Genomic DNA, 14,281 nt, shown 5'->3' with positions numbered 1-14,281 from the left:
CCAACTGGCGGACATTCAAGCAGAAATTTCAGCTTTACGTCGAGGCATCAGACCTCAATGGTGTGCCTGATGCACGGAAGATAGCTCTTTTCCTCACCACAGCTGGTGATCATGCCTTGGAAATATTCAACTCCTTCCACTTCGCCGAAGACTACGGCAAGACAAAGTTTCAGACCATCCTGGACAAGTTTGACAGCCACTGTGAGGTGGACACCAACGAGATCTTCGAGCGCTACATATTCAAGCAGCAATTGCAAGGTAAAGACGAATCCTTCAACTCATACTTAACTAACCTTAGACTGCTAGTGCAATCCCGCAACTTCAGTGGTATCACTGACTCCATGATCAGAGACCAAATCGTTTTTGGAGTTCACTCTGATCCTCAGAGAGGATATGACCCTGCCAGTCGCGATTGAAACACGCACTGTGCATGAGCACGCTGAAAATCGCTATTCCCAGTACAAAATGGCAGAAAATGATAAACTAGCCTCCCACGAGGCGGAGAGTGTGCAGACCATCTCCCGGATGCAACGCCTCAACATTGATGAAAGCGGCCATTTTGCGCGCTCTTCCCGGGACGCGACGCATGCGCGATGCGAATGGGATAATGAAGCGGCCGAAACACACACTGCGCAGGTGCAGAGGTTGTACTCCTGGGAAGGACACAGAATTAAGGGTCTATCAGGACACTGGGGTGGACTTTGCAAAAAAGAGAGCCATATTTAATAAAGCAAAATCGGTACTCTGTAAGAGTGGGGTGAGGTTTGGCATGTTTCCGGCCAGACTCTGGGTAACATACAAGGGGAAAGAACAATACTTCGGCACCCCGGCGGAGGCTGAGGAGGTCGTGAAAATGAACAACCGAGAGAAGGAACAAATGCAGCAACGGTGAGGGCCAGAGGGAAAAAGACAGAAAGCAGAGGACGAATTGGGACTGGATTGTATGGATTCTGTGCTTGCGCGGGACTGTGCTGCCTCGATCTCGGATTAAAGTAGGAAGACAGAAAGAAGGGAGAGAAGACAGGGCAAACAGGTGAGGGGGCGAGGAAGAGAACGGAGACAGGCAGACAGAATAGGGACAGGGCGAGATCAGTCTAGGGGGAAGCCACCCTACTAGCAGGGAGGGCTAGAACGGGAAGACAAGCAGTAAAGGGGCCGCGGCACACCTCTTAGGGGAGAGGGAGCATCTGGTCAAGGGGTGGAGAGGCACAAGAGGGGGGAATACACAGAACAGAAAAGGGGCAGAAAGACAGTAAAGGGTTGGCAGCGAAACAGGTGCCAGCCTCGGCAGGCATGGGGCAGGCTGAGGAATCAAGATGGCGTGGCAAGCAGCCACTTTGGAGGGTCCCCAAAACAAAGGGGTGCCCCTGAGTGCAGGGGCGCACCGACCTGGCATCCACACAGTTGGCGGCCATGTTGGGTGGCCCCTGGACAAAGGGAAACCCTCATGGTGAGAGCAGCGATCGCGACCATTTTGGACGGTCCCCTAACAAAGGGAAACCTCAGAGTGCAGGGGCACATCCAACAGGTAAGTATGGGTGACCCCACAGGACCGGGGGAACAGAAACCCCCCCACCAGGATTGTTACCCGGAATGAAATTAAATTAAATGAAAATCGCTTCTTGTCAGGAGTAGGCTTCAATGAAGTTACTGTGAAAAGCTCCTAGTCGCCACATTCCGGCACCTGTTCGGGGATGCTGTTACGGGAATCGAACCGTGCTGCTGGCCTGCCTTGGTCTGCTTTCAAAGCCAGGGATTTAGCCCAGTGTGAATGGAATGGGACTTAATGGCCCAGTGAAAACATCCAGAGTCTTCTCACACCTGAGAAGCCTGAAGGCGGACATAGTCTACTTGTAGGAGGCACACCTGAGGGAGAAGGACATATTACTGGTACGGAAGGGCTGGGTGGGACAGATGTACCATTCACGCTATGGATCGAGGGCTAGGGGTGTAGCCATATTGATCAACAAGGAGGCGAGATTCACGGAGACTAGGACGATTACGGACCCAGGGGGAGGGTATGTCATGGTCAGCGGCATCCTGGGAGGGTCACCGGTGAACGTGTATGCTCCCTGCTGGGACGACACAAACGTTATAAAAAATACCATGGCGGAAATCCATCTCGATCTTCATACCTAAGGCCTTCTTCCAAAATGAAGATAGTCTGATTATGGTGTTTGTGTGGGGAGGCAAGAATCCAAGAGTCCCCAAATCAACACGGCAAATGAAGGGAGGCCTGGCACTGCCAAACCTGCAATATTACCACTGGGCGGCAACAGCGGAAAGAGTGAGAGGCTGAGGGCACACACCCAACTCGGAATGGATGCAAATGGAGGAGGCCTCCTGCAAGGGGACGGCCCTCCGGACCCTCGCCACGACAGCACTCCCATCCCCCTCGACGAAATACACATCGAGCCCAGTGGTAGCGGCTACACTAAAAACGTGGGGCCAACTAAACCAGCCTTTCGGGCTGACCAAAACACCCCCCTTGGCCCCCATCTACGGGAACCACAGATTCCCGCCAACCATGCTGGAGGCAACTTTTAAAGAATGGAGACAGGACAGGGAATGCTGACAGTCAGGGACTTCTACACAGGACACAGAATAGCGACGCTGAACAAACTGACAGAGGAATGGGAACTACCGAGAGGACAGGAAATGAGGCACTTACAAATAAAACACTTCCTCTGCAAAGAGACAGCATGATACCCATGGGCCCTGGAGATCACCTGCTGAGCATGGACAATAAGGAAGAGGGACTCTGTGGGAAAATGTACAGAGAGTTACTGTACACAGCCCAAACACCACTGGACGAGACCAGAAGGAAATGGGAGGACGAACTGGGGACAGAAGTGGGGTGGGGACTCTGGAGCGAAGCACTGAGCACTCCACCTCCTCCTGCACAGGGCTCACCCTCATGCAGTTCAAAGTAGTGCACAAAGCGCACCTGACCAGAACCCGAATGAGCAGGTTCTTCCCAGAGGTAGAGCACAAATGTGAACCGTGCCAGAGGGGCCTGGCCAACCACATCCTTGTTCTGGCCTTGTTCCAAACTTGTTGGCTTCTGGACAGCCTTCTCCGAGGCAATGTCTAAGGTTGTGGGGGTAAGGGTGAAGCCATGCCCAAATGTGGCAATCTTCTGGGTATCAGAGTAGCCAGAGCTACACATGGGGAAGAGAGCCGACATCCTTGCTTTCGCTTCCCTCATCGCACACCGGAGAATCCTGCTCGGCTGGCGATCAGCAACGCCACCCACCAGGGCCGGCCCAAGGTACCGGCAACTCGGGCAGTCGCCCGGGGCGCCATGTGCTCGGGGGCGCCAGAGACTCGGGTCCCGCGCATGCGCATTTGGGCCGGTGCCAACCAGCGCATGCGCGGTGGCCGCTCTCCCCCAGGGCGGCCCCCTCTGCCCCCCCCCTCCGGCCGCCCCCCCCTCCGTCCACCCCTCGCCCCCCCCCTCCGTCCACCCCTCGCCCCCCCCCCCTGCCCCTCGCCCCCCCTGCCTCGCCCCGCCCCCCCCCCCCCCCAAGGGTGCTGAAGTTCAGCTTGCCCGGGGCGCCAGCAACCCTAGGGCCGGCGCTGCCACCCACAGCTGCAGACTGGCTCGCTGACCTCTCGGAATTCCTCCACCTGGAGAAGATGAATTATGCCATCTGAGGGTGGGAGGAAGGCTTCCTCACTGCATATGGGCAATCTGTCAGTCTGTTCCAAAACCTGTTCGAGGCCAGCAACAGCCAGTAGAAAGGGAAACGGGAAAAGAAAGACGGACAAGGAGGACCTCCAGAAACGCACTACCCAGGGAGGAGGGGTGAGGGGAGAAGGCGGCAGAGAGCCTGAGAGGGACAAAGTGAGACAACACTAGAGATAGGGGGGAGGGGGGCAAACTCCCCAATCCACAAAAAGAACACAGCTGAAACATACGGAGGAAGAACAGAAATAGGAGTGGGGGAACAAGGAGAAGGGGGCGCACCCCACCCCCCTCCCCCAGATCGACCAGGGAGGACCGTCGGGGGAGGGGGGGGGGGGGGGTGGTTGGGCAGGGGGGAGGTTAGGGAAAAGGGGGCTGGGGAGAACACACCGAACCAGACGGCAACAATATGGAAATAATGGAAAGTCAGACAAAGCCTGTTTTTACATTATATAATAAATAAAAGTGAACAGCAAATGTACATAACTCTGAAAATGGCAAAAAAAAGTTTTATTTATTTATTCACGTTCACACCAATTCTGGCCATGGCAGCACAGTATTTCCAGAGTACAGTGTTGTTGGGCAAAGCAGCATGATGCTCCCTCTCTGGGCCAGCCTTTATTCTGGTTTCTGCTCAGCCCCAGCTGCAGCAGGCCTCCGCCCACCGGTGAGGAAGCTCAAATTCCACCCCTTCGCGGGGGGGGGGGGGAATCAATCAAGGGCCTGGGCCTCACGGGAGTTATTACAAATGTTAACCAGGATTTGATAGGACAGACATAGAGAAGCTATTTTCACTCAAAGGGTTGCCGCTGTGGAATTTGGAACAATTGGATATTTTCAGGCTCAGATTGTTGTTGGGTTGGAGTATGAGGGAATATGGAGTAAATGGAGTTCATACACAGATCAGTCAGGATCTGATTGGATGGTGCAGCAGGGCCCGAGGGGCTGAATGGTCTCTCGCTGTTCCGAATGTTCTTTATTCTGTCAAGTTCGGATCAAACTACATTCAATTTCTTGTTTGATTGTAAAGTTTACTCACAGCGACTGATGATGTAATTGAAAGTATTTTTCTGATTGGATAATTTTCACTAACGCAACCTATCCAAACCTCTTCTACTCAGAGACTGATGGCTCAAACAGACTCTTTATTCCAATTGGAGACTGATTTACCAGTAAACCAATAGGACAGGATCAACAGCGGCTGTCTGTTCGATGAGGATTTTCCGCAACCTCATCAAACAAAACCTCACCAAACACTGTCCAGGGAAGCAACAATGAGGAGATTAATGTTGCTTGTCATTCTGTGTGGAGCGGTCTCTGCAGGTGAGTAATGGGGTCAGACAGGGTCTCAGTGTCTGGGTACTGGGGTATTAGCTCAGTCAGTGAGTAATGGGGTCAGAGAGGGCCTCAGTATCTGGGTACTGGGGTATTAACCCTCAGTCAGTGGGTAATGGGGTCAGAGAGGGTCACAGTGTCTGGGTACTGGGGTATTAACCCTCAGTCAGTGACTAATGGGGTCAGAGAGGGTCTGTGTCTGGGTACTGGGGTATTAACCCTCAGTCAGTAAGTAATGGGGTCAGAGAGGGTCACTGTCTGGGTACTGGGGTATTAACCCTCAGTCAGTGACTAATGGGGTCAGAGAGGGTCTGTGTCTGGGTACTGGGGTATTAACCCTCAGTCAGTGGGTAATGGGGTCAGAGAGGGTGTCAGTGTCTGGGTACTGGGGTATTAACCCTCAGTCAGTGGGTAATGGGGTCAGAGAGAGTGTCAGTGTCTGGGTATTGGGGTATTAACCCTCAGTCAGTGAGTAATGGGGTCAGAGAGGGTCTGTGTCTGGGTACTGGGGTATTAACCCTCAGTCAGTGGGTAATGGGGTCAGAGAGGGTCTCAGTGTCTGGGTATCATAGAATTTACAGTGCAGAAGGAGGCCATTCGGCCCATCGAGTCTGCACCAGCTCTTGGAAAGAGCACCCTACCCAAGGTCAACACCTCCACCCTATCACCATAACCCAGTAACCCCACCCAACACTAATGGCAATTTATCATGGCCAATCCACCTAACCTGCACATCTTTGGACTGTGGGAGGAAACCGGAGCACCGGGAGGAAACCCACGCACACACGGGGAGGATGTGCAGACTCCGCACAGACAGTGACCCAAGCCGGAATCGAACCTGGGACCCGAGAGCTGTGAAGCGATTGTGCTATCCACAATGCTACCGTGCTGCCCAGGGTACTGGGGTATTAACCCTCAGTCTGTGGGGAATGGGGTCATAGAATCATAGAATTTACAGTGCAGAAGGAGGCCATTCAGCCCATCGAGTCTGCACTGGCCTTTGGAAAGAGCACCCTACTTAAGACCATGCCTCCACCCTATTCCCGTAAGGGCAATTTATCAGGGCGAATCCACCTAACCCGCACATCTTTGGACTGTGGGAGGAAACCGGAGCACCCGGAGGAAACCCACTCAGTAATGGGGTGAATGTGCAGACTCCGCACAGACAGTGACCCAAGCCGGAAATCGACCCTGGGACCCGAGAGCTGTGAAGCAAATGTGCTAAACACTGTGCTGCCCACACAGAGAGGGTCTCAGTGTCTGGGTACTGGGGTATTAACCCTCAGTCAGTGGGTAATGGGGTCAGAGAGGGTCTCAGTGTCTGGGTACTGGGGTATTAACCCTCAGTGGGTAATGGGGTCAGAGAGGGTCTCCGTGTCTGGGTACTGGGGTATTAACCATGTTCTATGTGACTGGACCGCAGTCTCTCTGTGAGTTGGGACCCTGGAGCTGTGAAGCATTGATGCTAACCACTATGCTACCGTGCTGCCCATGACTGGACAGCTCTCTCTCCCTGTAGGGTTTGTGTTTTAGTGTTCATGTCCTGATCTCTCTTTGTCTTTCTCTGTTTCACTCTCTCACACTCTCTCTCTCACTCCGTGGGTTTGGTGTTTTGTAGAATCCGCTAAAGCAGCACACCTGGATCAGGTGGACCTGAACCCCACCTGGACCTGCACCTGGAATCTAATTTCATTTCATTTCATTTTCATCATCCAGGCAGAACACAAACATTCTTGGTGGATTTCCCTGTTCCTGAGGCCAACGGGGGATCCACGGGTGTTTCAAGATGGGAAAATCAACGTGAACCCCTCCCGGTCAGGAGCTAGCACCAGCACCACGTGGAACACCCACTGATCGCGCAGAAAATGGAGGTGAATCGGCGGGTCCTGGGCCACGCAAGCTCAGGGCTGACGAGCTGCACTCGTCGCACTGAAAACACGGCGCCTGCTGCTTGAACCCTAACCCGCCCACCCCGGCCCCAGAGCCCACCACTCCCCCAGCAGAAGCCCCCGGCGAGCAGCATGGATCCCAGCGACACTGCAGCCGGCACGCCAGGTTCCCAACCGCTGGGACCACACGTGGCTCGCGCTGTCGGGAATTCAGCCCATGGGGGGAATGGGCGGAGAATCACGGGTGGGCCAGCTGATGATGCGCCAACAGCATTGTGACTGCACGCGTCGCCATGATGCCGATTTGGAGGGGGCAGAGCATAGCGAACCTGGGTCCAACTGGCGCCTGCCCCGATTCCGGCGTCGGAAGCCATTCTCCGCTTGATTGCCATTCCCAATTTTGGCGTTGGGCTACAGAGTATTCCGCTCTATTTATTCACAATATTACACTCCACACTCCCGGAAGGGCCTCCTCTGCTCCCAGGCTGGGGTTTTTATTTGAGAGAGCTCAGCTCTCAGTTAATGGTGGAACCCGCCCCCTCGTTACCAGGGGAACTCTCATTCAGAGAAGGTCATCTAGAGTCTAATTGTCCTTATCTTGTGACCTTCCTGAGGGTTATTATATCCCCCAAATCCGGAGATATGTCCATGTCCATATCTGCGACTGGGACAAAACCAGGGATGTACTTCTGAGGCTATGTAAGGCTCTGGTCAGACCCCATTTGGAATATTAGGAGCAGTTTTAGGCCTCGTATCTAAGCAAGGATTTCTTCAGCCAAAGGGTGGTGAATCTGTGGAACTCTTTGTCGCTGAAGGCTGTGGAGGCCAAATCACTGAGTGTCTTTAAGACAGATAGATAGGCTCTTGATTAATCAGGGGTCAGGAGTTATGGGGACAAGGGAGGAGAATGGGAATGAGAAAATATCAGCCATTATTGAAGGGCGGAGCAGATTCGATGGGCCGAGTGGCCTAATTCCGCTCCTATGTCTTATGGTCCAGGCGTCCGAGCCCGGAGATGGTCGAGGCGTCCGAGCCCGGAGATGGTCGAGGCGTCCGAGTCCGGAGATGGTCCAGGCGTCCGAGTCCGGAGATGGTCGAGGCGTCCGAGTCCGGAGATGGTCGAGGCGTCCGAGTCCGGAGATGGTCGAGGCGTCCGAGTCCGGAGATGGTCCAGGCGTCCGAGCCCGGAGGTGGTCGAGGCGTCCGAGTCCGGAGATGGTCCAGGCGTCCGAGTCCGGAGATGGTCCAGGCGTCCGAGCCCGGAGGTGGTCGAGGCGTCCGAGCCCGGAGGTGGTCGAGGCGTCCGAGCCCGGAGGTGGTCGAGGCGTCCGAGCCCGGAGGTGGTCCAGGCGTCCGAGCCCGGAGGTGGTCGAGGCGTCCGAGCCCGGAGGTGGTCGAGGCGTCCGAGCCCGGAGATGGTCGAGGCGTCCGAGCCCGGAGGTGGTCGAGGCGTCCGAGCCCGGAGGTGGTCGAGGCGTCCGAGCCCGGAGGTGGTCGAGGCGTCCGAGCCCGGAGGTGGTCGAGGCGTCCGAGCCCGGAGGTGGTCGAGGCGTCCGAGCCCGGAGGTGGTCGAGGCGTCCGAGCCCGGAGGTGGTCGAGGCGTCCGAGCCCGGAGGTGGTCGAGGCGTCCGAGCCCGGAGGTGGTCGAGGCGTCCGAGCCCGGAGGTGGTCGAGGCGTCCGAGCCCGGAGGTGGTCGAGGCGTCCGAGCCCGGAGGTGGTCGAGGCGTCCGAGCCCGGAGATGGTCGAGGCGTCCGAGCCCGGAGGTGGTCGAGGCGTCCGAGCCCGGAGGTGGTCGAGGCGTCCGAGCCCGGAGGTGGTCGAGGCGTCCGAGCCCGGAGGTGGTCGAGGCGTCCGAGCCCGGAGGTGGTCGAGGCGTCCGAGCCCGGAGGTGGTCGAGGCGTCCGAGCCCGGAGGTTGTCCAGGCGTCCGAGCCCGGAGATGGTCCAGGCGTCCGAGCCCGGAGGTGGTCGAGGCGTCTGAGCCCGGAGACGGCCATCCAAGACCAAAACGAAACGTCTGTACCGGACTGGGGAGCATCGCCTTCAGGCAGAACGTCTCGGTGGGGTCATAGGTGCTGCAACAGACACCGTTGGCTCGGGTGGTGGCAACATGTCCATGTCGACCTCTGAATCAGTGTCCAAGGGTTTCTCGTAGTTCATCATTTCACCGTCCTGTACGTCCAAGACCAGTTTTCTCTACGGTAGGTGCATCCAAAACCAATGCTGGCGACTGGGCGGAGGTGTCAGTTTGAGCTGGGGGCAGTTTTGGGCTGATAACTCTACAATCGGAACTGGCAATTCTTGGATGCGACTTTGCAGGTGGCCCACATGTTGATGAATGAAATGAAATGAAATGAAATTGCTTATTGTCATGAGTAGGCTTCAAATGAAGTTACTGTGAAAAGCCCCTAGTTGCCACATTCCGGCGCCTGTTCGGGGAGGCTGGTACGGGATTTGTGTCCTTGTGCCCGCACTCGATGGAGACTGGTACCATCTGGGCCAACACAACGGCTGGTGTCCCAGTGGCTCATTCTCCAAAATTCCGGATTTACACTGAATTTCCCACCGCGAAGGTGAATAAAGGCGAACGTCATCAAGCGTCAGTCTCGGCTCGATCCTGGCCCCGGTGGAATTTCCCACCAATGTCCGGTGGGACGAAACTTAAAGGTGTTCGCAAAGGATCGAACCAAGACGAAGGAATGCAATACAGCCTGCGGTGGGCCTCCTATTCATTGTCCACGGAGGGGCCTGGTCCCTTTGGTGGCGGTTTCGCCTAGTGGGGTGGCAGGATAGAGGGCCCTCTCTAGGCCGGCTGTTCCCTGGTATCCAACGGCTGGTGGTCACCAGCCAGGAATGATATTCCCGGTCACCGTATTGTGTCATTCCGGGCCTCAGAGGTGGTGCCCTGTGTCACTGTGGAGGGCGCCCACTGTCGGGGCTCTGCCTCCGGAGCGGGAGCCAGTGGCGGGCAGTTTGATAGCCGAGGTTCAGACCACCATTCGTCTGAGCTCCTGGAACCCCGTTTGCCGGGCTTTCACGGGAGATGGCAATCTCCACAGTGCTTTGCAATATCAGGTCAGTGACGCCCAGAACTTTTCTCTGTGTGTCGCCGGCACAGATTCCACAAACTAATCTGTCTCGCAGTGATTCATTAAGATCGGCACCAAAAGCACGGTGGCACAGTGGTTAGCATTGCTGCCTACGGCGCTGAGGACCCGGGTTCGAATCCCGGCCCTGGGTCACTGTCCGTGTGGAGTTTGCACATTCTCCCCGTGTCTGCGTGGGTTTCACCCCCACAACCCAAAGATGTGCAGAGTAGGTAGATTGGCCACACTAAATTGCCCCTTAATTGGAAAAAATAATTGGGTACTCTAAATTTATAAAAAAAAAAAAAAGATCGGCACCAAATTCGCATGTTTCTGCTGATTTTCGCAGGTGAGCCATGAAGTTGCTGGTCGATTCCGACTGGGTCTGAGCGGCTGTGAGGAATCTTCGGACGATTAATAGCGGTTGCGGGTCTAGATGCCCCTTCACTGAGGCCACCAACGCGGTGAACAGCCAGGTATCCAGCGGCTGTGGGTGGGTGAGGCTCTTAATGAGGCTGTATGTGGACCCCGCCCCCGCAAGCCGTAAGCAACACCATTGTCCGTTGCACATTCCCGTCGATCCCATTTGTACGCAAAATGTATTGCATTTTTTCGACATCCCCAGTCATCAACCTCTGCCTGAAAAGGCTCAAGTTTACCAATGGGTGGCATGTCAGCGGAAGGATGCGAGGCCTCTCTAAGTGGCTCTGATGTGTAGTGTCTGGCGTCGGCAGCAGCTCCATTTATTCTCATCAGCCAGGTGGTAAATAAAGATTCTATTTATTCCCAATATTACACTCTCCGCTCCCCAAAGGGCCTCCACCCCGAGCTGCTCCCAGGCAGCGGCTTTATACTGGAGAGCTGAGCTTCCAGTTAAGGGAGAAACCCTGGGAGACCTCCGATTCGGATGAGGTCATCTGGAATCTAATTGTCCTTATCTTGTGACAGGTTCATATCCAGATGTCTATCTGTCTCTCTGGGGTTGGTGTTTTGGGGTTCTTGTCCTGATCTCTCTCTCTCAATCTCTCTCACTCTCTCTCTTTTTCTCTTTCTCTTTCTTTCTCTCTCTCTCTCTGGGGTTGGTGTTTTAGAGTTAATGTCCTGATGTCTTTCTTATTCTTTGTGTTTCAGGCTCTCATTCTCTGCATTATTTCTACACTGCTATGTCCCCTATTCCTGGCGTACCTGACTTTGTTGTTGTGGGTTATATGGACGACGTGCAGATTGTTTACTATGACAGTGTTCGGAAGGAGATGATTCCTTCACAGCGCTGGATCGCAGAGAATGAGGGACCCGCATACTGGGAGCGGTACACGCGGGAGGCACAGGAATGGGAGCAATGGGGAAGGGCCAATATTCAGATCCTAATGAAGAAGACCAACCAGACTAGTGGTGAGTTCTCATCCTCCGTCGCATGTATTTTTCTTGTGACTTAGGTTCAGTAATGTGGTGATGGCTTGGTTTGTGAGGTCAGGAAATGGTGGCCAATATCAGTGGTCTGATATCTGAGTGAAGGTATAGGGAGGGGTCCGTTTGTCCGATGGAGATGGGGGACATGATCTCTCTGGAGAATGGGGCAGAAAGGTGTGATGCCCGCTCAAGATGGGAGAGAATGTCTTTGCCCTGTTGAGGGGCTAACCAGTGGACTGTGGGGGGATTGTTGAGAGGAGGCTGTGCTCTTTGGGCAGAGTGTGGAACATTTGGTTCCCCTGGGGATGGGTTATCATTATTTCAGTGCATTCTGGAGATTGGGGTGTCCCATGGAGGAATGTGGGCACTTTCAGTGCCCTGGAGGAAGGGTGTGTATCCATGTCTCAGGGTGATGAGACTGTGATCTGGTGCCTCAGAGAGATTGGTATGGGAAGGCAGGTGCCCCTGGGTTGGGGAGGGTGGTTTCAGTGTTCTGGGGAGAGGAAAAACAACAATTCCCAGTTCATCACCACACTGACATTGCGTGTGAGGAATAGGGTGCGATCCAGCAGCCACGCTATGCCTGCAAAGCAGCTCGCTGTGACGCAGTGAGGGCGATGAAAGCCAGGAGACCCCGCTCCCGGGATCTACCCAGCTTGCAACGCCTCACAAGATTCAACACAATCTTGTGAGATGTTGCAAATCTGCGTATTAGAACAAGACCGTAAGTCTCATTCTAATCTGCAGATTCCCAAGGTACCTGTGGCTTTGAGGTCCAACACCTTCACCTCGGAGACCTTGGGCGAGCGTCATTAAACACTGGTCTCCTGAAACGGAAACCAGACTGTTATGGGCCAGGGATTAGAGAACCCCAAAATGCCCCACGGGCAGGTGTGGTACAACAAAAAATGGAAAAGTATTTTTTAAAGCAAAACAATGTTTATTCTATGAACTCAAGTTAACCTTTTTAAAACATACAGCGAACAATTTAGCAACCATTAATTAAAATACACCCCCCCCCCCCCCCAAAGAATGCAACACTAAGAAAATCTTGAATAAATTCCCAAACAACATCCAGAAGACAAAAATCTTTTAACAGAAGCACATTAGGTTTACATTCACTACTGAGAACATTTATAATTCTGAATTCACCAAATGATCAAGTGATAGTCTTTTCATGGCAGAAAGAACAACAGTACACCTGCTTAGTCTGGCTTCAGCTCCAACACTGAAACAAAACCAAAATAAACACCCAAGACACACCCAAGCTTTTCTCAAATTGAAACTAAAAGCTGACAGACAGCCCAGCTCCACCCACACTCTGACATCACTGCAGTAATAAACACCCATTTCTTAAAGGTACTCTCACATGACAAGACAGAACGGCACTTGTTCAGGTCTCCCAGGGGATCGGGCAAGGTGTGCCCTGACACTTGCCACCTGGGCATCCTGGCACAGCCAGCTTGGCACTGCCAAGGTGCCCTGATGGCACTACCAGCTGGCAAGGGCACTGCCAGGATGCCAGGCTGACATTTATTGCACATGTGTGGTCAGGATGGGCTGCCCTGTGTGGGTGTTGGGGGAGGGTGCCGGGGACCCTCCCATACTGCTTTGAGGCTGATGCAGAGGTCGAGGTTCGCTTCAGGGGCCTCGGATGTTGGGTCATGATTGACAAATGGTGTCCTGATCTCTCGCTACACAGAGGTGTTCCGGTGAGCGGAGCTCCTCTGTAAAAAACGGGGCTGTATGTGGCCTTGGCCGCGCATTCTCCGTGGCTTAGCGTGCTCTCTATGGGACTTTGTTCCCATTTAGTTGAAAGTATTCTGAGCAACATAACGGAGACACTCACCACCTTGGCAGTTTCTGACTGGATCTATTTTTCTGCCAATGACAGTTTTTCACACATATCAGCGAACGTGGGGCTGTGACCTTCACACGGATGGGAGCACCAACGCATTCACTGTGTTTGGCTGGGATGGGCAAGATTTCCTCTTCTTCGACAAAGAGAAGATGCTATGGCAAACGGCATTGCCATTAGCAAATAGCGCCAAAAAGCAGTGTGACGGGTTCAAGTCTGACAACCAATACTGGAAGAGTTACCTGGAGCAGGAGTGTATCAGTAATCTGAAGAAATATCTGAAGACTGGCGAGAGGGCATTGAGTGTCGGTAAGTGAACGAGGGGAAAGAGACAGAGTGTCAGGGAGTGAGGGAGGAGGGACTGAGAGTCGGGGAGTGAGAGGGGGTGACTGAGTGTCGGAGAGTGAGGGGGAACTGAGTGCCAAGGAGTGAGGGGGGACTAAGTGTCGGGGAGTGAGGGGGGGACTGAGTGTCGGGGAGTGAGGGGGGGACTGAGTGTCGGGGAGTGAGAGGGGGGGACTGTCGGGGAGTGAGGGGGGACTGAGTGTCGGGGAGTGAGAGGGGGGGACTGTCGGGGAGTGAGAGGGGACTGAGTGTCGGAGAGTGAGGGGGGGACTGAGAGTCGGGGAGTGAGAGGGGAGGACTGTCGGGGAGTGAGAGGGGTGGACTGTCGGGGAGTGAGAGGGGGGGACTGTCGGGGAGTGAGAGGGGGGGACAGTCGGGGAGTGAGGGGGGACTGTCGGGGAGTGAGGGGGGGACTGTCGGGGGGGACAGTCGGGGAGTGAGGGGGGACTGTCGGGGAGTGAGGGGGGACTGTCGGGGAGTGAGGGGGGGGGAGTGAGGGGGGGGACTGAGTGTCGGAGAGTGAGAGGGGGGACTGAGTGTCGGGGAGGGGGGGGACTGAGTGTCGGGGAGTGAGGGGAGGGACTGAGTGTCGGGGAGTGAGGGGGGACTGAGTGTCGGGGAGTGAGGGGGGGACTGAGTGTCGGGGAGTGAGGGGAGGGACTGAGTGTC

At 54.8% G+C, this 14,281-nt stretch overlaps 1 protein-coding gene across 1 annotated transcript in view; it reads left to right on the top strand.

Moving 5' to 3' along the window:
- Positions 1 to 4,671: 4,671 nt before the first annotated feature.
- LOC119975604 (major histocompatibility complex class I-related gene protein-like) overlaps positions 4,672 to 14,281 on the top strand; it is an 11,988-nt gene continuing 2,378 nt past the window's right edge. Inside the window, exons 1-3 of the mRNA XM_038815391.1 lie at positions 4,672 to 5,011; positions 11,131 to 11,391; positions 13,304 to 13,576. Coding sequence (XP_038671319.1) covers positions 4,963 to 5,011; positions 11,131 to 11,391; positions 13,304 to 13,576 — 583 coding nt within the window. The 5' untranslated portion in view covers positions 4,672 to 4,962. The remainder of the gene's footprint in view (positions 5,012 to 11,130; positions 11,392 to 13,303; positions 13,577 to 14,281) is intronic.

The sequence above is a fragment of the Scyliorhinus canicula genome, chromosome 13 (genome assembly GCF_902713615.1).
Source record: "Scyliorhinus canicula chromosome 13, sScyCan1.1, whole genome shotgun sequence".
NCBI lineage: Eukaryota > Metazoa > Chordata > Chondrichthyes > Carcharhiniformes > Scyliorhinidae > Scyliorhinus > Scyliorhinus canicula.
This window is presented reverse-complemented; position numbering and strand designations above follow the sequence as displayed.